Raw genomic sequence first — 23,258 nt, 5'->3', positions numbered from 1 at the left:
TCACCACAACCACTGTCCCCCTGCAGCTGGGGCACAGCACTGTGCTGGGGGATGGAGGTCCAGGTGTGGGAGGGGGGACAAATCCCAACCAGGGAAGGTGAGGCAGGAGGAGAGGCAACCCAGGCAAGGTCTACCCAGCACAACCTGCACATGGCTGTTGTAGCTTTGTGCTTCAGTTTCCCCACATAGGAACAAGTGCTTTCCATGGGGATGCTGCAGATCACCAGGCAAACTGAGGAGAAGTGGGCTATGGGAGAAGGGTACTGGACCCTGTCCCCTCCTTGGGGGCTTGGCAGGGAGGAGATTGAACCCTCAAGACAAGACTGAGGAGTTCAGGCCATGGTGGGGGCTTGCCAGAATCATTGGGTAGAGAGGGAAAGGAGAAGGGGGTGTGCTGGGGTAAAACCTCGAGTTGCTGGCACTCAGTGACAGTGGCACCCAGAAGTGTTTGGGGCACCTGGCCCATTAGCCACCCCCTTGGGGCATCCCAGTGGGTGTGGGGAGTTGTAAATAGTTGTACATGGGAAGCACAGGGGCAGCCAAGGGTGAGCAAGTGCCCTGTGCTGCGGCTGGGGGCACCCCCAAATAAACAGTGGCTTTGGGACAGATGTGGGTGCCTCCATGTGCTCTGTTGGGGACGGGCCTGGCCCCCACCACGTAATCCCCTGAGCCCTGCTGGGGTGCAGAGGGCTGGGCTGCAGCTCCCTGGGGGAACACTGGGGCACTGAGTGCCAGGGGGGCAGCACAGGGGTCACTGAGAGGTGGCAGTACTGGGCGGTACTTCTGGATGTTGGGGTACACTGGGCTGGGCTGTTGGCTGGCACCAGTACTGGCTCTTGCTGAAGGCACTGGGAGCACTCAGAGTTGGTACTGGGAGCACTGGGGAAAGTACTGGAGCCTTAGGATTTTGTAATGGGAGCTGGTATTTGGTGGTCATGGGGCCATGGGGCAGGATAGAGACTTTGCAGGATTGTGGGGTTGGTAGTTGGTGACACTGGACTGTACTGGGAGCACTTTGATCAGTATGGACAGGCAATTGGGGTGGTACCAGGCTCCTCTGAGCTGTGCCAGGAGCTCCTGGGGTCAGTGCTGGAGGGTCCTGGGCTGTACTGGGGATAGTAACGTGGACACTGGAAGCTGATACTGGAAGCACTAGGGACACTCAGAGTCAGTAATGGGAGCACCAGGAGAAATACTGGGGCATTGGGATTTGGCACTGGGAGCTGGTGCTTGGTGGTACTGCGAGCACTGTTTGGGCAGTGGTAGTGGGCTGTATAGGGGTCACTGGGGGCTGTAGTGGGTGATACTGGGCCATAGTAGGGCACTGTTCAGTACTGGGGCAATGGAGGCAGTACTGGGCTCCTCTGGGCAGCCTTGGTGTGAGTGCTGGAGCGGACTGGGGCTCTGCTGGGGGCAGCACTGGGCACAGTGACTGGGTGCAGGGCTGTACTGGGGCACTGGGCTGTACTGGTGGTGGTGCAGGGCTGTACTAGGAGTGGTGCAGGGCTGTACCGGGGGTGATGCAGGGGCGTGGGCTGTGCTAGGGGCGTGCAGGGCCGTACTGGGGGCGCTGGGCTGCGCTGGGAGCTGCGCTGGGAGCTTCCGCCCTCTGGCAGCCGAGCGCGGCACTGCAGGAACCTCCCGCTTTGGGAACGGCGAAGCGCCGGGAACAGCCTGGGGAACACGGGGGCACTGGGCTGTACTGGGGTCACTGGGGGAATCCTGGCAGGACCTGGGGTCACCGGAGGTGAGGGGACACTGGGGAGTTACCGAGGTGTTTCTGGGGACACTCGATATTACTGTGGTGGCCACGAGGGCGATGGGAGGCACTGGGGACACAGGAGGTGGGCACTGGGAAGGGACATTGAAGAGCCTAAGGACATTGTGGGGGCTCACTGTGGGGTATCATAGGTGTGGCACTGAGGTGCCCGTGGACGTTGGGCAGGGTTCTTTTTTTGGGTGGTCACCACACAGGGAACTGGAATTGTTTGGGGACACTGAGATTTCTTCTTGGATTACTGGGATGTGTTACTGGAGAGGGCCTTGGAGATCCTGGGGAGGGTACACGGGCATCCCTGAGGACACTTGTGTAGGTGTTGCTGGAGGGCCTGGGGACACTATGGAGTTGATACTGAGTTGTCCTGGTGGCACTGGGAGTGTGCTGGTGGGTGGCTGGGGATGCTAAGGAGGGCACCCAGTGTCATGGGCACATTGATGGAGGGTCCTGGAAGGGCCCTGGGGACCCAGGGTGGGGAGACTGGGGCTGCCTTTCAATCACTAGGGAGAGTAACCCTGGAGTCACCGGGCACAGAGGACCAGGGACACTGGGATGGCTTGTTGGGGAGGGGCTCTGGGCACTCGTCCAGAGCGGGGGTATGACCAGGTGAGATGGGGACAATGGGGACATTTCCACACACTGTGACCAGACCCCAGCAGACACACACTCTCATTCCCCCAATTCCAAACTCCTGGGGTCCACAGCAGAGCTGCATGTGGGTGGGGGTCCCACATCCCCCAGGGTGGCTGGATCACTGCTCCAGCCCCAGGGTGGGAGCAAAACAGGGGGCTGGTTGGTCTGCCCCCCCCTGCAGAAGCGCTGACACCGGGAGCTACAGGATTGCTGAGCTCAGCCTGCTGCAGATTGAAGGGGGTTTATCGGGGGGGCCTGGCTTAAGCCCCGGGTGCTGAGCACAGCCCCCCGCAGGCGGCCCCCCAGGACCTTGGCCCCGTCCTTGTCCCACATCGGGCGGGCAGCGGCAGCGGCGGGCACAGGGAGAGAGCGCTGGAGGCGGCGGGGGGCTGGAGCTCGTTGCCCATCCTGGTGCTGACCTCCAAGGAGCGGGTGGTGAGCCGCAGGGCCGCGGGGCCGAGGATGGGCGCCGGGGCCAGTGCCGAGGAGAAGCATTCCCGGGAGCTGGAGAAGAAGCTCAAGGAAGACGCTGAGAAGGATGCCAGGACTGTCAAGCTTCTGCTGCTGGGTAAGGGGGAGACGACACCCTGGGGGACATACCTATCCTTTGTGCATCCCACCCTAAGAGCCCACCCAATGCTCCTCTAGCACCTACCAACACCCCTCAACCCAACCAGCACATCCCACAGCCCCCCCCAAACCAACTAGCCCACCCAATGTTCTCCTGGCCCCCAGATGGATCCCCTAAAACCAAGCAACCCACCCTCACAGCTCACTTAACATTCCCCTGACTTCCCCAGCACTCCTAAAAACAAGCAGCCCAAACTCCAACAGCACTCCCATTTCCAGGCAGCCCTAAAACCAACCTTCCCATCTCAACAGCCCATCCAATGTTTCCCTGATGCCTCCAGCATCCCTAAACCAGACCAGCACAGCCCAAGAGTGTCCCCAACAACCTCCCACTCCCAGACATACCTAAAACCAACCAACCCCTCCCCTATAACCCAACTAAAGTTTCTCTGACTGCCTGCTAAACCCAACCAGTCCAACAGTCCACACAACAGCCCCTGCTCCTAGGCACCCTAAACCCATCCAGCCCACCCTAACAGTCCCCTGACTTGCTTGGCACCCCTAAAAGCAACCAGCACACCCCACCAGCCTACCTCATGTTTCCCTCACACCCTCAGCACCCCTAGACCCAACCAGCCCTTGCCAACAACCTCCCGTTTCCCTCACCCTCAGCACCACTAAACGCAACCAGCCAACCCCAAAACCCCACACAGTGTTTTCCTCTCCCTGTCAACACCCCTAAACCCAACCAGCTACCCCAACATCCCCCCACTCCCAGGCCCCCCAACCCCAACCAATCCATCCCAAGAGCCTTCAGCAGAAGCACCTAACAGCACCCCATCCCATCAGCCCCCCCTCCTCCTAAGGATCCCCATGCAGCCCCCTCGTACTGCAGATCCTTCCCAGTCCCTCCTGGTGGTGCCTGAGGACTGGGATGCCTTGTATTTGGTGAGGCCATGGCTGCAATCATGGCCTGGCCCAGGACATGTCCCTCTGCCCTGCCAACAGGCTTGGGGCATTGAGTGGTGGGTGGCGGGGTTGCCATGCCACCATGTCCCCAACCCCTCCCTTGGGTCCCCGAGTGCATTCCCAGCTGAGCTGCGCAGATCCCATTAGCCACAGCAGCTCAGCCCAGTCTTAATGCCACTGGCACCGGCTGTAATCCCTCTGCACGCCCTGAGCCATGGACCTGGCACAGCCAACAGGGCCCTGAGCCGTGTCAGACTCCAGGGGTCCCAGTGGGACAGCGTGAGGCACAGTTTGAGGCACCCATGGCATGGGCACTGCCATGACCTATGTTCTGTCCCTTCAGGAGCAGGAGAGTCGGGAAAGAGCACCATTGTCAAGCAAATGAAGTAAGTGCCAAGGAGGGGTCACTCGGCCATGCCCCACAGTGCCATGTGCCTGTCCCACAACACAGCCACGGGGTGCCCCTGTCCCACCATGCCTGGCTCTGCCCCATGCCACAGCCATGGGGTGTGCCCACCCCTTAGTGTGTGGCTCAGCCCCATTGCACCCAGCTCAGCCCCATGACTCCCTCTCTGGCCAGGATCATCCACCAGGACGGTTACTCGCTGGAGGAATGCCTGGAGTTCATTGCCATCATCTACAGCAACACACTCCAGTCCATGCTGGCCATCGTGAGGGCCATGACCACCCTCAGCATCCAGTACGGGGACACAGCTCGCCAGGTGAGGAGCATCCCATGCTGGCAGAGGGTCCCTGCAGCCCCCTGGCCCCACTGAACCCCTCTCCCTCGCAGGATGATGCCCGCAAGCTGCTGCACCTCTCAGACACCATTGAGGAGGGCACCATGCCCAAGGAGATGTCGGAAATCATCGGGCGGCTCTGGAAGGACTCAGGCATCCAAGCCTGCTTTGACCGTGCCTCCGAGTACCAGCTCAATGACTCTGCGGGCTAGTATGTGGGGTGGGGGGTGTGGGCAGGGGGAGGGGTCAGGCAGGGGGTGCCAACCTGTGTCTCATGCCCACCACGTGCCTGGCCAGCTATCTGTCGGACCTGGAGCGCCTGGTGACCCCCGGCTACGTCCCCACAGAGCAGGACGTGCTGCGTTCCCGGGTCAAGACAACCGGCATCATCGAGACCCAGTTCTCCTTCAAAGACCTCAACTTCAGGTGGGGGCCAAGCTTCCAACGAAGGCTGGTGCCAGGGGTGGACAGGGGGATGGGGGACACTGACTCTTCCTTGTCCTGCCCAGGATGTTTGATGTGGGTGGACAGCGCTCAGAGCGGAAGAAGTGGATCCACTGCTTCGAGGGGGTGACCTGCATCATCTTCATCGCGGCCCTCAGCGCCTACGACATGGTCCTGGTGGAGGATGACGAAGTGGTGAGGAAGGCTTACCACATCACACCCTCTCTCCTGTGTCCCCATCATGACATGGGGGGTCACCATGGGGCTGTGTCCCTCCACAGAATCGCATGCACGAGAGCCTGCACCTCTTCAACAGCATCTGCAACCACCGCTACTTCGCCACCACCTCCATCGTCCTCTTCCTCAACAAGAAGGATGTCTTCCTGGAGAAGATCAAGAAGGCCCATCTCAGCATCTGCTTCCCCGACTATGACGGTGAGTGCAGCAGCAGCTGCTGGTGGTGTGGTGCTGGTGGAGGGTTGGGTGCCACCACCCCGCCGCAGTCCCCCACCAGGTGTCCTCAGTACCCCGTGTAAGTGATGCCACACGAGCCTTGCCCACCCGAGGGAGTGTTGGATGACACTGGGCCAGTGTCATCCCCTTAGGGGGACACCAGCCCAGGAGGGGACCCCACTCACTGCCATGCCACCAGGTCCCAACACGTACGATGACGCGGGCAACTACATCAAGGTGCAGTTCCTGGAGCTGAACATGCGGCGGGATGTGAAGGAGATCTACTCCCACATGACCTGCGCCACCGATACCGAGAACGTCAAGTTTGTCTTCGACGCCGTCACTGACATCATCATCAAGGAGAACCTCAAGGACTGCGGGCTCTTCTGAGCCCCAGACCAGTGCCCCGTCCCCAGTCCAGTCTCCCCCTCCTCTGAGACCCAGCACTGTTGCTACCCCCACCCCACCTCCACAATCATCTCTATTTGCCTCAGGATGTGACCCCAGAGACACTCTTGGGCTGGGGTCACAAACTCACTCCCCCTTCCCACCAGTCCCCCCACCAGCCAGCACTGTGGGGCACCCAGTGCCACTGGGGGTCCCTGGGTGGTCCTGGGTGCTACATGGTGCTGGAGACTCTTGGGTGCTGTGGGTCCCTGGGTTCCCTTTGGAGCTGAGGGGTGCTAGGGGTCTCCAGACGACCCTTGGCTCTGGGGAGACTGGGGGACTTCAGGTGCCCCTTGGTGCTGGGAATCCCTGGTACCCCTTTGGAGCTGAGGGGTGCTAGGGGTTCCCTTGAGTGCTGGGGTGTCCTAGATATCCTTTGGAGCTGGGGGTTGCTGGGGGGGGGGTCCCTTGGGTGTTTCTGGATGTCCATGAGTGCACCGCGGAGCTGGGGGATGTTGGAAGTCTCCAGGAAGCCCTTGGAGCTGGGAGTCCTTTTGGTGTGGGGTGCCCATGGGTGCTCCCTGGATCTGGGGGTCCTTGCAGGCTGCTAGGTGCAAAGGGTGCTACATCTCTCTCTGGGCTACAGGTCACTGGGTTCTCCAGGGCACTGAGTGTCCCCAAGGACTGTGTGATACCAGGGCCTCCTGGTTGCCACCATCCCCTAGCTGCAGAGCCAGGGGGTGGTCATGTGTCCATCCCCACCCTGTAGCCCCCTCAGGGTGGGGCTCAGCCCCGAAGCAGCATCCCAGCTCCATCCCTGAGGGCCCCACCCCTGCTCCCACCTCCCATATACCCAGGGGCTTCTGCTGATCCTGGTGGGATACCAGCCCACCTCGTGTCCCTCTCCCACCCCAGGGCCCCTCCCACCCCACCCACAGAGATGAAGCCCCCCTGCCCACCCCCGTGTCACAAAGGCAGTTTCTTACATGTCTTTTTTCTTTTTTTTTTTTTTTTTCCTTTCTACATTTTATTATTTCAAACCGTGTGAACAATTCGGAAAAACATCCTGTGGGAAAAGCGAGGCCGCAGGCACCGGCTGAAGGGTCCCCCTTGGGCTGGGGGGGACAGCGGGGGCCGCTCTGTACAGCGGGCTCTCCTCGCCCAACGCAACGGCTAGACCTAAAAACTAGGCTTAGAAAGAGGGGGGGGGAATAGAGGCAGCGGGCAGCACCCCCTGCCCACCCTCCTGCCCGGGCTGCCCGTTGGGATGGGGGCAGTGAGGCGGGGTGGGGTGCAGACCCTCCCCCCCAAGGCACACGGTTGGGGGGTGGGCTGGCCACGGAGGACGCTGCCACCACGTAGCACTTGATGCTTTTAAATAGTTTGGTAAAAAGGTTTCTTTAAAAAGCAACCTGGCCCCAACCGGTGTGGTGTGGTATTTTTTGCATGGTTTTGGGTTTGGGTTGTTTTTTCTTTTCCTTTTTTTTTTTTTTTTTTCTTCTTCTTCTTTCTTTTCTGGTTTACTAAAAGGAATGTCATCGGTCGTGTTTGTGGCCAGGTGGGCATCCCCGAGGGGACCCTGTGCCCCCCATGCCAGCAACACTTGCAATGTAAACAGTGAGAAGAGCACCAGGGCTCAGAGTGAATGAAGTGGGGGCTGGAGCGGTTCAGGGGTTACAAACCAAGATTAAAACCTTGTCTTCCCTGGGAAGGGCGACGCCGGCGAGGAGGAGGAGGAGGACAATGGTGGGGGGCAAGCACGGGTGGCAGGAGGGACATGAGCCCTGCCACCGTGCTGGCACCCAAAAAGTCTCTTTATGGGGTGGGGACGGAGGGATGAATCCAAAGAGAAGCAGGAGTGGGGGGTGGCGTGGTCCTTCCTTTGGGGGTCCTAGAAGAGAGTAGAGGTGAGCAGGGGAGGGTCTGGGGACAGGGGGCAGCCTCCAGGTGGCAGGCAGTGCCCAGCCCATCCCCAGAGGATGCTTCATGACCACCCTATTTTGGGGGGGTCACCACTGGGATCATCACCCACCTGGGCAGCGCCACACTCAGAAGAGCCCACAGTCCTTCAGGTTGTTTTTGATGATGACGTCGGTGACGGCGTCAAAGACGAACTGCACGTTCTTGGTGTCGGTGGCGCAGGTGAAGTGGGTGTAGATCTCCTTGGTGTCCTTCCGCTTGTTCAGGTCCTCAAACTTGCTCTGGATGTAGCTGGCTGCCTCGTCATACTTGTTGGCCCCTGGGGAGGAGGAGACACTGGGCTGCCCCACAGTCGCCCACGGCCACCGGCACCCACTGCCACTGGCACCAAAGAGTTTTGGGCCTGCCTTGGCTCCCCGTGCTGCCACAGCCACTGCCCCAATGCCAAACTGATGCTCCAAAGGCAGAGTGAGCCTCACCTAATGCCCTAGGGCTGCTGCCCCTCGTGTTGTGTCCTCCCACATCTTCCCCCATCCCCTGGGACACTCCAAACACCACCACACCCCACTTGCTGCCCCAACACACTGCTCCTCAACAGGAGAGCCATCTCCATCCCCAACACCTCCTACTACTCGGCCCAATACCCCTGCAAGGAGACCAGGGGGGTACTGCAGGTCCCAGTGGTACCTGTGTACTCGGGGAAGCAGATGGTGAGGGAGCTGTGCACGATCTTCTCCTCAAAGAGGTCCTTCTTGTTGAGGAAAAGGATGATGGACGTGTCTGTGAACCACTTGTTATTGCAGATGCTGTCAAACAGCTTCATGCTCTCGTGCATCCGGTTCTGGTAGGGGAGATGGCAGTGTGAGCTGGACAGGGAACCCCAAGCAGCACCTACCCCACTGCTCCCCACCCTGCCACCTCCCATGTTCCTGCCTGCCCAGGCAGGGGATGCCAATGGGCCTGCAAGGCTTGGACCACACTGGCAGCCTGCAGAGGAGGGGGTGCTCCCCCAGTCCCTCAAGGAGGGAATGGCTCACAGCACTGATTCCATCTCTGTGACTCACCATCTCCTCATCTTCAGCCAGGACCAGGTCATAGGCGCTCAGGGCCACGCAGAAAATGATAGCAGTCACCCCCTCGAAGCAGTGGATCCACTTCTTCCGCTCCGAGCGCTGGCCACCCACGTCGAACATCCTGCAGCAGAGAGGTGATGTGGGGATGGGCAGCAGCTCCTGGCCCCACAGCCCTTGCCCCATGCCCTGACTCAGTGTCCCCAGCTGCCCAGAGCAGGAGCAGTACAGGCATGGGCACAGCACAGTCCCTCTGCCCAAGGGTTTTGCCAGTGCTGAAAATCTGCCCTGGCACCTGCTGCCTATCTCAGGGACAGGGCAGTGTCCAGGCTCTTTTCCCAACTGGAGCGGATTCCTGATGTGAGCCAGGGCAGGATCAGGCCACCTTTCCCAGGAGGTGTCAGTGTGATGCTTCCCAGGGACCTGTTCCAGAGTGGGCACTGCTGGGCTTTGCCAGAGACCTTGGACCAAGGGAAGCCAAGTGGCTGCAGGCTCAGCAGGACTGCAGGAGCACAAGGGTTCAAGGATGACCCCAGTGCACTGTGTGCCTCTCCTGCCACGGGCAGCAGAGGACGCCCTGCCTCCACAGGGAAAAGCACAGCAGCAGCACCATGGCCACGTTCACTGGGGCTGGTAGGAAGGCTTTCCCACTGGGACTCACTGCATCCCACCCCCCCAAGACCCCCACCACTGCCACCTCCAAAGCACTGCCCTGGTGATGTGTGACCAAGCATCTCCATCCCACCAGGGTGGCACAGGGGTCCCTGAGAGCCTCCTGCATTCAGAGAGGACCCCAGTAGATCCTTCTGACATCAGCCCTGTTGCCATGGGACTAAATCCCCTGGGATGTGCACAATGCCAGCTTTTTGCCTCAGAAACTGGAGCCCTGACTATTTCCCGTGGGTTTCAGTGGAAAGCAACTGCGGGGTGCCAGCAGGCAGCAGTGCCAGTGCCTGACCCCAAGACCCCAGCTCCTCCCCAGTGCCCTTCCCACAACGGAAGCAGCGTCACTGCACCCGGAGGATGGATGCCTTCCCCCTTCCCCTCCGTGCCAGAGCCTGGATCCGCCCCTGGGCTGAGCCCTGCGACGCGTTTTTGAGGCCGTTCCAGCTCTTTCAGCGGTTTCCGCTCTCTCTGAGGCAGCAGTTCCCACCATGAGCAAACCCGGGGCAGGGGAACTCGGTGTATGCAGCATGCAACCAGGATCCATCCCGGCATGGGGAGGAGGGTTTTTTTTTTTTGCCATGGGAAAGGCAAAAGGGAAAGGGTCGGACATACTTGAAGTGCAGGTCCTTGAAGGTGAAGTGGGTTTCTACAATGCCAGTGGTCTTCACCCTGGTGCGCAGCACATCCTGCTGGGTGGGGATGTAATCGGCACGAGCTATCCTCTCCAGGTCGTTCAGGTAGCTGGGGAGTAAGAGGAAAGGTGCTGTGGGAGCTGGACTGTGGGGCACAACCCACCAAATCCCACAGGACATCCCCACACCATCCCAGACATCCCCTGGCCATCTCCCAGCATCGTCCATTCAGGGTGGGCAGTGCCGAGCTGGGCAGCACAGTGGGGGCCCCATCTGCACCCCAGGGTCACCCCGTGTCCCTGCCAGACACAGGCAGGGCAGGACACCAGGGGTGGCACGGGACACACAGGACTGAGGGACTGGGGGGCAGTGTGCTGGTGCTGGGAGCCAGGCAGAGGATGCAGCCAGAGCAGAGGGGCTCACCCTGTTCCCCTGGCCGTTTGCACAGGGGGGAAATGGCAAGGGGAAAATATTCAGCGCTATGGCAACCAGCCGCAGCACCGGCGGAAACAATCGATGGCGCCGTGCCATTTATAGTCAAAAACACAAAGGGACGGCGTCCTGGGAGGAAGCGGGAGGCGGGCGGCCGGAGAGACAGGGAGCAGCACAGCGGGGGACTGCGGCCATCCCCGGCCATCGCCTGCCCTGCTGCCCACACAGGCTCCCAGTAGCGGCGGTGGCCGGGTCCCCAAGGCGCAGCACCCACCGTGACCGTGACAACCAAGAACTGCCGGGGGGGATCAAGGCGGGTTTTGATTTTTCCAGCTCACATTGCTTTAATTGGGTTACTGCAAACGGGCTCCTTTAAGCAAATTAGGCTTGTCTTAATTAAGGTATTTGCAGAGTCATAATCTGGTGAAAGCCAGATTACAGCCCGCAAGGCCATAGGGATCCTTGGCTCTGGCGGCAGCACGGCCGCTCGCCAGCTCCTGGGAAACCCTGCAGTGTGCCGGGACAAGGCCGGGCTGGAGGTGCACCAGGACCCTGCCGTGTGTGTGAGGGTGGGGGGCCGGCACGTCGTCGCTGCAGAGCAGCTCAAAAACAGCCGGAAACACAGACAGCCTCCGGCTGACAAAAAAACAGGAAACACCGCGGCAGGGCCCTGCGCTGCGCCAGCGGCTCTCGGACCTTGCGCCAAGCCCCAGGGTGCTGGTGAGCACCACCCTGGCACCCCAAGCTCCTGGAATCCTAAGGCACTGTGGAGGAGGAGGCTGCAGCTGCTGCAGAGGGCTGGGGCACAGGTGGGCTGCGTGCCAGGCACAGCAAAGGGCTCCTTATCCCCGGGCTGCTCTCTGCCAGCAGCACAGCGAGCACAACGTCATTCCCACGGGATGGGCAGGGCATCAACCACCGCACTAGCATCTCTACAGGGCTGGAAATGGGCTGGAGCAACAGCTTGAGGGCACTCCTAATTAATGGTTGTCCAGCCCCCGCCATGCTCCATAACAGCTCTAACAGCAATATACAATTCGTAGACACTGTGCAAATACAGTTGCTCCAGCTTTGTGTGTGAGCTGCCAGGTACCTGCCGGGTGCCCCCTGCCCCCAAACCTGCACCCACTGCTGGGGAAATGCCTCAGTGATGGGGCTGAGCAGACAGGAGCCAGGGAGGGCGGGTGTGTGCCAGTCAGGAGGAAGTGAAACCCATGGGTGTTGGGGGAAAGCTCTGCCAGGAGCTTCTCCAGGGTTGGCACTTGCCATGAGCTTTCCTGCAACCTCTTCCCCACAACGACCTCAGTACAGAAGGGGGACCCAGCAGTGCCACGCAGGAGGGGATAGCTGGGGGTTGGACAGCCCTGGGCTGGCAGTGAGTCCCAAGCGTGCTGGTGGAGCCAGGCTTGGCGGGGTGTTCCTGGCACACCATGAGCTCCCCTGCCACACTTTACCACGAGGGCACTGTGCAAGCTAAATGCAGATTCATCTGTGTTGCCCTCTCCAGCAACGGTACATTAGGCAGATTAACTTATTTATTAATCTCTTCAAGGATAAACCCAACCAGATGCATCAATTTATCTACCTAAACACTGGTTTGCTGGATAATGTGCCAGTTTAAAGCCGTCTTTCCATATAAAATCAGTTAAAAAGAAAAACAAAAGCCTCTTGAACGTTCTACTCATCCTCTTCAGACCTAAGTGTCCCCAGTGCTTTCCTTGGGGTTTTTTCTTGCCTTCATGGCCCATGAAGGGTGAGGAGGGTGGGCAGGATCCCAGCTGTGTTCATATAGGGGAGCCACTGAGGAGCATCCCCTGGGGAAGGGCAGCGGGCACCAAGCAGTGGAAGGAGGGAGATGCCCCGGTGCCCCCCCTCCCAGGGGACACAGCACCCCACTAGAGGAGGAAACAGCTTTTGAAACATCCGTCTTCCCATTTCTGCTCCAGCTCAGCCCCAGCATCGCGTGGGAAGTGGCAGCACCAGCCCCAAGCCTGGCAATGGAGAACAGAGGCCCCCAGAGGGATTTTCTGCTGCTCGATAAAAGCGCCGCGGTCCACAGGGCCCAGATCAGCCAAGCTGGGGCAGAGGAGCAGGGGTACTCACTAGGCAGCAGAGTCGTTCAGCTGGTACTCTCTGGAGCGGTTGAAACAGGCCTGGACCCCGTTGTCAGCCCACAGCCTCCGGATGACATTGGCCAAGTCCTCCGGCATGATGCCCTGCTCCTCAGCAGTGCAGGAGAGCGCAAACAGCTGCCGAGCATCATCCTGCAGGGAAAAAACAGAGCTTGAGCACCGGCACCGGATCAGCAAAGTTCACTCTGCTCCAGAGGACCTGACTGGAGCCCAACAGAGCCCACGCAGACAGCACGGTGGAAGCTCCTGTGGTGGATGGGGATGAGACCCAATGGAAGCAGCAGGACCCCCACCCCTGCACCCATCAGGGGCTGTGCCAGTGCAGCCACCCATGGGTTATGCTTTGGGTCCTCCCATCTTCAGTGCCAGAGACAGGAGGACACAGTCATCCAGGGAACAGCAGGGCTTGGGCAGGGCCACTCTTAATCCTGGTCCAGCTTTGGGCACATCTGCTTTAGCCCCCGAGAACCCCCATCCCTGCCAGCTGTGGTGAGAGCAGGAGGGCACCCACCGCTCTGGAGGAGTCTCCAAAGTCAATCTGCAGGTTCCCCATGGCCTTGATGATGGCCATGATGGACTGGATGGTGTTGCTGTAGACCACAGCTTTGTACTGCCGGCACTCCTCCTCTGAGTAGCCATCCTCGTGGATGATCCTGGAGCAGGGGAGAGACACAGACAAGGTCAGCCCTTTGGGGGGCACCCCAGGGTGCTGCTCCCCACCCATGCTCTGTGGCAACACCGATGGGGAGCCTTCCCCAATCGAGGGGAAAGGTATGAGGTCTGAGTGGTGTTGCCCACAGCGACAGTGCAGGGACCACTCACTTCATCTGTTTGACAATGGTGCTCTTCCCAGACTCGCCGGCACCTGCGGAGAAATGAGAAGGGAAGATGAGGTCCTGCTCAAAGCCAGGGACCCCCACCCGACTGGGACACCCCTCCAGCCCAGGGAGGGAACACGGCAGGTGCCTCAGCCATCGGAGAAGAGCTCCCAGCATTGGTGAGAGTGGATGTTTGGATGGGCACCGGAAATATCAGGACTAAGAAAGAGGGAGGAAAAGGGGAGCCTATGGGGGACCTTGCAATAGTTCCTGAGGGGAGAAATGACACCTGCTCTGGGCCAGGAAAATGGCACCAACACACTAACATTTCCCCATGATCCCAGCACACCACAGCCAACTGGATACCCCAGCTTTGGGGTATGTTCACTGCGTGCCCACAGCTGGAGCTGGCAGAGGCCAGGATGCAGGGATGCTCATGTCACCAGGTATGGGCAGGGAACTCAGGAAGAAGCTGCCACCTCCACCAGCCAGCTTGAGCGATCCCAGCGGGACCAGCCGCCCCCGGGTTGGTTCTTAAATAGCACACACTTCCCAACCTGCCGGGTCCTGTGTCCCAGCTCACTGCAGAGGCAGCTGCCAGCAGGGAAAGTCGATGGCTTTTGGGGTCATTCTGTTCTTCAGCATCCAAACGCAGGGTTCCAGAAGTTCAGAGGGACAGCCAGGGTGCCCAAGGTTCCCCCTCCTCCACCCTGTCCCCCTTAGGGATGTCATCCCTACGCAGGCAACGTGCAGCCTGGCCCAGCCCTCTCTCCCCAGGCTGCAAGCAGGGAAGGAGCAAAGTCACCCCGGCTGCAAGAAAGGGGAAGCTGAAAGGGGAAGCTGAAAGGGGTGGTGCATGTCCCTTGTCCCCACGAGATGGATGAGTGCCTGTCTTGTCTCGCCCCGAGACCCTCACCAGCCTCTTTGGCTGAGGACCAGTGTGGTCCTTGCCTCTGGGTGCAGGTCCCAGGGGATCTCCCCAAGCCAAGTCCATTCCTGTGTCCTCTTCCTGTCCATTTTCAGTCCATTCCTGTCTCCCCAACACTGCCCTTGGCCACGGAGCTGCCCTTACGGGGGGCCCCAAGGGCTGCGCCAGCACAGCCGCAGAGGGGGCAGAGAGATTACAAGGAGGTTAAAAAAAAATTAGAAAAAAAAAAAGGAGATTATGCTAAAATTAACTGGCAATAACAGGGCCCATCATGCCAACTGGGACATGGCACAGGGAGTAAACTCCTTCTGCACATGTCCCCGGCCTGAATGCCACCCAGGTGATGGGCATGTACCCCCAGGGACACCACGGCAGCACTGCTCAGGGTACAGAGCACCCTGATGCCAGGGCCACACTGAGGCTATGCAGATCCTGTATTCATTGCCATGAGCACCCTGCTCCATGGTTCCCTGCCATATGTGTCGAGGGAGAGGCTCTGCTCAGCTCAGAGGTCACCATTCGGCACTGCAGGGGCTCTCCGGCACTGCCGACCGATCCTCCTCTGGCGCCCTCAGGATGCTGACGCGGCACCCAGCGCAGTCCAGCCAGCGCTCGTGGTCAGTGCTGGCAACTCCTGCCCGGAGCTGGGAGCAGGGGGGAAGGACTCAGCATATCCCTTCATTTTTTCCATTAAATACCTCTGGTTTCTGACACCGTGTACCGCTGGGTCGGGCAGCTAGAGCCAGCTGCACTCACCCTGCCCTTCCCTGACGGGTGCCTGGACAGGGAAACTGAGGCACGTGGCAAGCAAGGACCCTGCTTATCGGCATCCCTGGGGTGAGGTGCCAGACAGCCAGACAGCTGTTTCCCATTCTCCTGCTCTGCCTTATCCTGACATTTGCTCCCTGCCAGGAGGGAACAATCCCCCTGGGACCTCCTGCCTGCAGGAGTGACAGTCCCAGGGTGACCATCACCAAGGCTGACCATTTCCTCGCAAACTTCCCCAGCGTCTCCCAGCTTCTTCCCTGCTCCATGAGGAAGGTGGCCATGCTGTTTCCCCCTGTTTCAAGTCAGCACCTCTGCCTGCCACCAGGAGCTCACCTAGCACAAGAGCCTGTGTAATTAATACCCTCCCTCCTGTGTGGGGAACCCTCCCCGGCCCCCCCGGTGAGGGCGGCAGAGGGGAAGGGTTTCCAATCCCCGGAAAACCCCAGCTGCCGCCCATTCAGCCCCAAAACAATTCCTGGGCTGGAAGCCAACAGCCAGCTTCCACCCTCAAGCCCAGCCCAGGCAGGACGAGGTGTTGTCAGAGGGGCTTTGCCTCCTCCAGCCCCCCCTGGCAGCATCAGGGGGGACAGAGAGACCCTCCCTACCACCACGGGCTGACCCCACAGCTGTGCTCCCTCCAGCCCTGCCTCTGTGCCAGAAGCAGGCAGTTCCCAGAGCAGTGCCTGGCAAAACAGGAGGAGAGCTCTCTCTAGAGCTCATTTCCTCCTTTTTTTGTTAAAAATAATCTTCAAAACTTAAAATAAGCAAGCAGCTGCCCAGCTCCAGAACACCCTGCTGATCGACTGGCAAAAAGTTTATTGAGCCAACATATATATTTTGCAGCCCACGATTTATGACGCTTTCTGGGCAGTAGATATTTAATGCAATATACGCACATAGTTCTGGGCAGCACATATGTAATCCCTATATTTTAGGAGCTGGCCACAGGTTTCAGGATCCACCTCATCCCGCATCACCAAGAGCGGATTTTCCATTTTTCCACACGGCACCATCACGTTCTATGCCTTCAAATATCCAGGCATGGATGGAAGCGATGCACAGCTGGAAAATTTGCCTTATTATGGGGGAAAAACTGGAATTCAATCCACCAGTGGGTCCAGAGCCATCTCCATCCCCAGCAGCTGAAGCCCCATCCCCAGACACTGTCCCGGCAAGTTTTCCCAGCCTGGCAAACAGCAGCTATTATTTGAGCATGGATTTACTGATAGGTTTTAGTTCTGGACAAACACACCAATTCCTTTCCCTGCAGGACAGACAGATGGCTGAACAGAGGGATGGCTGTGGAGCCCACCCCCCCTCAGCACCTGTGGGGTCCCCATCATCAAATGGGACTGTCAAAGGGGTGTCTTAAAAGCAGAGTTACCCTAAAGACTCAAAAACTAACAATAAAAAGAGATTCCCCTCAACATTTTCCTTCCTACCCAAAATAGATGGAAAATTGCTGTAAAAATAATCACATTTTTTTAAAACCCCACGGTGACATAGGGCGTTTTTCCCAAGGGCCGTCCCATTCCAGCACAGGGCTGGCTGCTTCCCAGAAGGAGCCTGTGCATCAACAGCTGGTGGATGCCACGTCCCCAGGCAGGACCTCAAAAAACTGGGGGGCACTAGGGAGGCACAGACCCCCCTGTCCAAGGCAGCCGATGGAGATGCAGAAAAAAAACCCAACAAAAGTAAATAAAATAGAAATAAACTGGCAGCAGGAAGGATGCTCGGAGCACACAGGGAGGAGGTGGGCTGGGTATGGTTTCCCAGGGGGAGCATGGAAAATGCCAACAAGGCCCGCCGGTGTTCGCAAGCTGGACAAAACTACCCTTGTGCCGGGCTTTTTCCAGGAATCCTGGAACTTTGCTGCTCAGTTTCTGACCCTGCCACAGCCAGAGTGGTCCCTCTCCCCCTCCGCTGAGTGCCCCCAGGACTGGGTGCCAGCCATGCCATCCCCTCCATGCTGCCCTGACGGGATGGGGGCTCACCCGCTGGCACCCAAATCCCCCCACCTGAGTTTCCCACCAGTGGGATGGAGGATTACTCAGCTCCCCCCGCTCTGGTGATTCAACCAGTCTCCAGCCCGGAAACCCGCGCTCCGGGCCTGGAGCAGGAAACCCGGTGGCTGCGGAAAGGCCAGGCCAGCCCTGGCTATAAACAGTGCTTGGGGACACCGTGATCCCACAGCACTCACTGGCACCCACAGCCCTGGGTGGGCTCAGACCACGGGAGATCTTCTTCCATAAAGCTAAATATATATAGGTAAAGCAATATATATATATACACTTTTTGATACACATAAATCAATGTATATATTGCTCCATACAAAAGAGCAATGTGTGTATACACATATATACACAAAATGCAATTTATATATATTTAAAAATAGAAAATATATTTCTAATAAGTATGTGAAAATATATGTAAAATATATACATATAAGCCTGCTGCTTCCCCTGGGCAAAGCCTAAGTGCTCATCTTGGAGCAGAGGGCAGCTGCCTGCCTCTGGGATTTCACCAGTGGGGGCATGAGAGTGACTCATCCCAGGGCTTGGGTGCTGGGGTCCTTCCTCCCATCCCATCCCACCCTAACCCATCCCAAGTTCATACACCAGCTCCAGGGGGTTGGATGTGGGGTCCTCTCTGGATCTAACAGCACTGAGTTTTTCCCTGTTCACCATGACACCTCGTGGTCTGTGGTCACAGTGAAGGCAACACAGCCCATCACCCAGGGCTGGGGCAGGAGGAAGGACAGAAACAACTCCCCAAGACAGGATGAAGCATAACAAACCAGGCGGCTCATACGGAACTCAGGGCAGTGCCGGGGCCACACAGCCTCTGAAAGTCACAGCTGGTCCCTCCCTTCCTCTATTTTTATGCAAGCCTAAAAAAAAAAACCCAACAAAGTGGCTTCCGAGCCCTGCCCTGGCCGCCCTTGCCCTGGCCACGGCTGGAACAGGCAGCTCCTGCGTGACGTCCTCCGGTGCCACCGCGCCAGGGGGGTGCGAGGGCAGCGTCCTCGTCCTGGGGTCTGCACCTGCAGCACTGCAAACCTCTGGGGATCGACATGACCAACCCACCAGTGCCTTCCCCATCTCTAGTGCAGCTGAGAAATCCTTTTGCTTTCCTAATGCTCCGAAGATAAGGGATAAGGGAGTTTGAACACAGTGATCGCTTGCCTGCTGCCAATCCTGCATCCCGCCCAGAGCAGGGAGGTGGGATGGTCAGAACACAGCCTCCAGAAGGAGGTTGTGGCTTCAGGGGTCTGAGTCCTGGTGATGCCCAGGAGCCAACAGTGGCACCAGGAGGTGCTAGAAATGCTGCTGCACAAGGCAGATGCTCCAGGTGCTTTCAGTTGTCAGTGGTGGCTCCTGGCCTCTCCCAGCTCCAAAACCTTGGGAGACTGCAGGTTTCCATTGGCAGGGAGGGGGACATTGCTTTGTTTATGGGGAATTGCTTCGTCTGGGGAGGATCGCTTTGTCTGGGTCTTCCTGTCAGACACTGGAGTTTCAAACTTTCCAGCACACAATGTGTTTGCCAGCAGAGGAAAACCTGCAGACATCGAGAGGTGGCACGGCAAGAACAGTGCTGCGTCCACGCCTGCGGAGCCACACTCCATTGCGAGGGGTCCTGCACTGACAGTGTGTCCATCCCTCTCCAGCTCACTGCCACAGCACAGGAAAGGCAGAAGCAGGCTCATCACACACAGGGCACGGCACAGAGCCAAGGCAGCTGCACCAGTCAGCCCCAAGCCCTCCATGGTCCTACAGTCGCGATGCCACTGCCGCACACCAAGACCGTCACCCTCTGCTCACACCACGTCCTGCCGGCAGCGGTGTCCCAGCTCCAAGCTTTGGCTGTGGGACAGCACAGGTTGCCAGCAAAAAACATGCCACGCTTGGAAGAGGCATCTCCTCCTCACGCCACAGGTTGATGCGGCACAAAGGGTAAAGCTGTTTTTCTCCTTAGGTTTTGCCCCTCCCTTTTCCTGAAGGAGGCAGGAGGGCTGCAGCCCCCAGGGGAGGACTGTGGAGCTCTGCCTTGCTGAATGCAACCAGGAGCTGAGGGGGTTGACCAAAAAGCGCCCACCTGGCCTCGTGTGAGGCCTTGGGTCTCCTCAAAGCTTCCCCTGACCATAGGGGAAAAAAATAAGCCATAGGAAGGGTGAGCAGCAGGGTAGTGAGAGCACCCCCTGGCACTGTGGTCCCACCAAAGGGGTTCTTGCAGAGGTGGGGGATGTTACAAGCAGCAGCCCCCAGGGTGGGAGGGCAGTGCTGGCCACATCTCCCCAGCCACTCCCTGACCAGCTTGGAAGGATTTTCTGGCAGTGGCTGGGTTCAGAAATGGGCACTGATGACCCAAGGCTCTGATGCTATTGACACCTCAACAGCTTCAAGGGGAAGGGAAAAAAAACCTTAGAAAATGTACAGAAAGAGCCACTCAGCTCTATTTTTGGCTTTAGAAACCAACTGAGTTCAGAAATGCCGCTCGTAAATGCCGGCCCCAGCAGAAGGGAGTGTGGACATCCTCCTCCTCCTCCCACCTCCCCTTCGGGACAGACCGAGACCCAGGAAAGGACATCAGCCAGTCAGCCCAGACCATGATCCCTGCTCTCTGGTAAGCCCCTAACCACCCCTCGGTGACGCTCAGTGCCACTGGAGTGATGCTTCCCATCCCAGACAGTCCCAGGAGCCTCCCATAGGAGGTTCCAAACCCCCTGGCCAGCTACAATCCCCATTACTCCCCACCAGGCAGCGGTCCGAGAGGAGCCAAGCCAGCAGCGAGGCCAGCACGGGAGCAGCTCACGGCAAAGGGGGACCACGTGTTTCCCCACCATTCCACAAACCCCACGGGGGGTTTCACTCCCCTCACTCTTCCCCCCCACCCAAAAAGAAGTGGGGCGGAGAGTGTGCCTAACCAGTGAGCCCCCCCAACAGCACAGACCCCCTCCAAAAACCCCCACGACAGGTCCTGCTACCAGCACAGCTCACGCCAAGGCAAAAACAAAATCAGAATTAAACAAAACGAAAACACGCGAGGCGTTCTGATAAAGGAGCGTTTCGAGGTGTTAATTACGTATTTCTCAAGGCAGGCAGGGGCTGAGCAAATAAAGGGCTGCCGGATTTCGGCGTGACTTCCTGCTGCCGGCAGCTTCCTCTGCCGACGGCGATGAACCCAAAAGACGTTTTCTGCCAGGGATCCCTCTGCCCACCCCACAGCCCCACAGTGCCGTGGGAGCCCCGTGCGCTCCCACCTCACACCTGGAGCGGGGCTCTCCCTGGGAATTTTGTAAAGGGAATAAACAGCCCAACTGGGAGTCATTAGAAGAAATAATAAATTAAAATAACGAAGTGGCTGCCTTGCCCGCAGGCACAGGGCAGGGCTGTGAACGCCCACGGGAGCATCGCTGGGCTGCTTTGAAGAACGCAAGCGGCCCGTTATCAGCACCAAAATCGAGTGTCCGTGGGGCAGAGAGCCCCTGGGCTGTGGGGGTCCTGCCCACCATGGGCAGTGGCTTGAGCCTCCCGCTACCCACAGAAAGGGGAGGTGATGGAGGGGCTCAGGCCTTTCCCAGTGCCCCAGAGGGGGGAAGCACAGGGCAACGGGTGCCTGTCGACCCCATTACCTCCACCACAGCTAACCCGAGGCCAGGATGAGAGGAGCCCACAGAGGAACTCCCCAGCACAGCTGGGCAGCTGGGGGTCCTGGGCAGGCAGGACAGGGTGCCTGGGCTTGCAGGGCCTTTGCTGGGGGAGGTCCATCCAACAGGAGGGTGAGGATGCCCCTGCCTGTGTCCCAAAGGGTTGTGCCCAGGCTGGACCGGGCTGGGGGAACAGTACAGTACTGGAGAGGCAGCCACTTCTAGGGGGAACCCCCCAGCCCAGGGTGGGGTGGCACCCACTCCCAAGGGACACCCAAGGCTTGCTGTATGGCAAGCACTCCACTCCCAGGGAGATCCCCAAAGTCTGAAGTGGGGCTGGCATCTTGTTTACAGAGGGGTGGGGAAGGCATCCCACCGCAGAGGGGATCCCCAGGGTCTGCTGTGGGGTCAACACCGCACTTCTGGGGGGGATTCCCAAGGCCTGCTGCGAGGCCAGCACCCCACTCGGGGGGGGCGGTGACCCGGAAGCCTGGGGCGGGGCAGGTCCCCCGCTCCCTGGGGGATCCCCGGGGCCCGAGAGGAAGCCGACAGCCCACTGAGCGGGGACCCCGCAGCCTGGGCTGGGGCCAGCATCCCACTCATGGGGGATCCCCGGGGCGGGGCGGGGCGGGGCGGGCACCCCCGGCGCTGGTACCCAGCGTGGCTCCGGGGCAACGCGGGGCGGAGGCGGCGGATCCGCTCGGTTTCGGCAGGACCGGGCCGGGCCAGGCCGGGCGGGGAAGCCAAGTGGGGAGGTGGGGGGTTCCGGGGGGGGGCGGGCCCCGGGGTGGGGGGGGGTCTCACCGAGCAGCAGCAGCTTCACCTCCCTCGCCGCCTTCTCGCCGTCCTCCCGCAGGTTCTTGTCGATCATGCGGGAGCGCTCGGCGGCCGCCTTGTCCTCGGCGCTCACGGTGCAGCCCATGGCGGCGGCGGCGGCGGCTGCTGCGCGCGCCCGCGGCTCTGCCGGCCCGGCCCGCCCCGACAGGCCCCGCCCCTGCGCGCGCCCGAGGGGGTGGGGCCGGGGCGGGGCCAGTAGGGCGGGGCGCCGGTGGGGCGGGCCCGAGGGGGCGGGGCCTCGTGCCCGCCGGAGCGCGGGCCCCCGCGTGGCAATGGCGGGAAACGGCGCGGGGGGGACATGGGGACGGGAATTGAGGAGGGACACGGCGTGTGAAGGGACAGGAGTGGGGCAGGACACGGTGTGTGAAGGGACAGGCGGGCACCGGCCACGGCGTGCGACGGGACAGACGTGGCGGGGGTGATGGAGTCTGGGTGCTGCATTTTGGGGCTGGGGCCCTTTGGATGCAGAGCAATAGGTGCAGCCGTGGGGTCAGCGGTGTGGGTGATGCTGTGTCTCAGGGCCACCTTCTGCGGGGACACGGTGTCATGGGGTGGTGGCTCAGACCGTGGGGATCCCCTGATTCCATCATTGCCCCTGGGGCTCAGCCCTCAGGGACCCACGTGCCACACTGACAGAGGAGGGGGCTCCTGGGTGGGTACCAGGGCTGGGGGTGCCTGTGGCAAGGGATGGGGCAGGATGGGACTGGCCTGGATGGGGTATCTGCAGCTCTCTGCCAGAACAGGGGGCACCCTAGGCGCTTGCCCCATCCCACGGCTGCTCCCTTGGGAACTAGACCCCCCATGCCACCTGAGGAGGTGGGCAGGCTGTGCAAGTTGCCCCACGGGGCTGGCCCGTGCCCAGGCAGCCGCCTTCACTCCGTGCCAGCCCTACAGCAGCATCTCATGCCTGCCCGGACCCCTCAGCCCCTCCCCACCCCCTCCACTGGCACCCACCAAGCAGGGTGGGGACAGCAAAGGATGCTCTAACTCAGAAGAGCAATACCAGGGGGACGGGGGCAGCATGTTCCGTGGGGTCTACACCCGTGGGCTTGGCGTGGCAGGAGCAGGGCTGTTCCCGTGGGAGCGGGCTGCCGTGCTAATAAGGCTTCACTAACGAGCTGGCACTGAGCCCGGGCCTGGGGCCGGCGGAGAGGAGCGAGGGGCCAGGGCTGGGGGAGCCGGGGGGCTCACCCCCATGCCACACTGTGCCGTGGGTGAGGGCTGAGGGGCTTTGGGCTGGCCCGGGGAGCACTTGGTGCACCCCCTGCCCTGGCCCGGGGCACAAGATGCCCCAGCCCCACTTCTACTGCAGCCCTGCTTCCACAGGAGCCCCACTCCCCAGGGATACTAGTGCCACGGCAGTCCCGCTTCCCGGGGTTCCTGCTCCCACATGAGTCCTGCTCCCTGGGGGTCCTGCTCCCAAACTTGTCCCACT

At 60.0% G+C, this 23,258-nt stretch overlaps 2 protein-coding genes across 2 annotated transcripts; one reads left to right on the top strand and one right to left on the bottom strand.

Moving 5' to 3' along the window:
* The first annotated feature begins 2,730 nt into the window (after positions 1-2,730).
* GNAT1 (G protein subunit alpha transducin 1) lies at positions 2,731-6,018 on the top strand. Its single transcript, XM_051811643.1, has 8 exons — positions 2,731-2,978; positions 4,293-4,335; positions 4,530-4,671; positions 4,743-4,900; positions 4,987-5,115; positions 5,199-5,328; positions 5,415-5,568; positions 5,786-6,018. Exons 1-8 carry the CDS (start codon positions 2,873-2,875, stop codon positions 5,974-5,976), a joined length of 1,053 nt encoding a protein of 350 aa, XP_051667603.1. The 5' UTR covers positions 2,731-2,872; the 3' UTR covers positions 5,977-6,018.
* Positions 6,019-7,436: 1,418 nt separating this feature from the next.
* GNAI2 (G protein subunit alpha i2) lies at positions 7,437-21,969 on the bottom strand. The gene is made up of 9 exons (XM_051811322.1): positions 21,791-21,969; positions 13,648-13,690; positions 13,337-13,478; positions 12,797-12,957; positions 10,242-10,370; positions 8,958-9,087; positions 8,581-8,734; positions 8,006-8,212; positions 7,437-7,864 (listed from the first exon to the last, which is right to left on the bottom strand). Exons 1-8 carry the CDS (start codon positions 21,906-21,908, stop codon positions 8,022-8,024), a joined length of 1,068 nt encoding a protein of 355 aa, XP_051667282.1. The 5' UTR covers positions 21,909-21,969; the 3' UTR covers positions 7,437-7,864; positions 8,006-8,021.
* Between the last annotated feature and the right edge of the window lie 1,289 nt (positions 21,970-23,258).

Source organism: Manacus candei, unplaced genomic scaffold (assembly GCF_025592945.1).
Source record: "Manacus candei isolate 608988 ecotype Guabito, Panama unplaced genomic scaffold, ASM2559294v1 h1tg000082l, whole genome shotgun sequence".
In the NCBI taxonomy this organism is placed as follows: domain Eukaryota; kingdom Metazoa; phylum Chordata; class Aves; order Passeriformes; family Pipridae; genus Manacus; species Manacus candei.
This window is presented reverse-complemented; position numbering and strand designations above follow the sequence as displayed.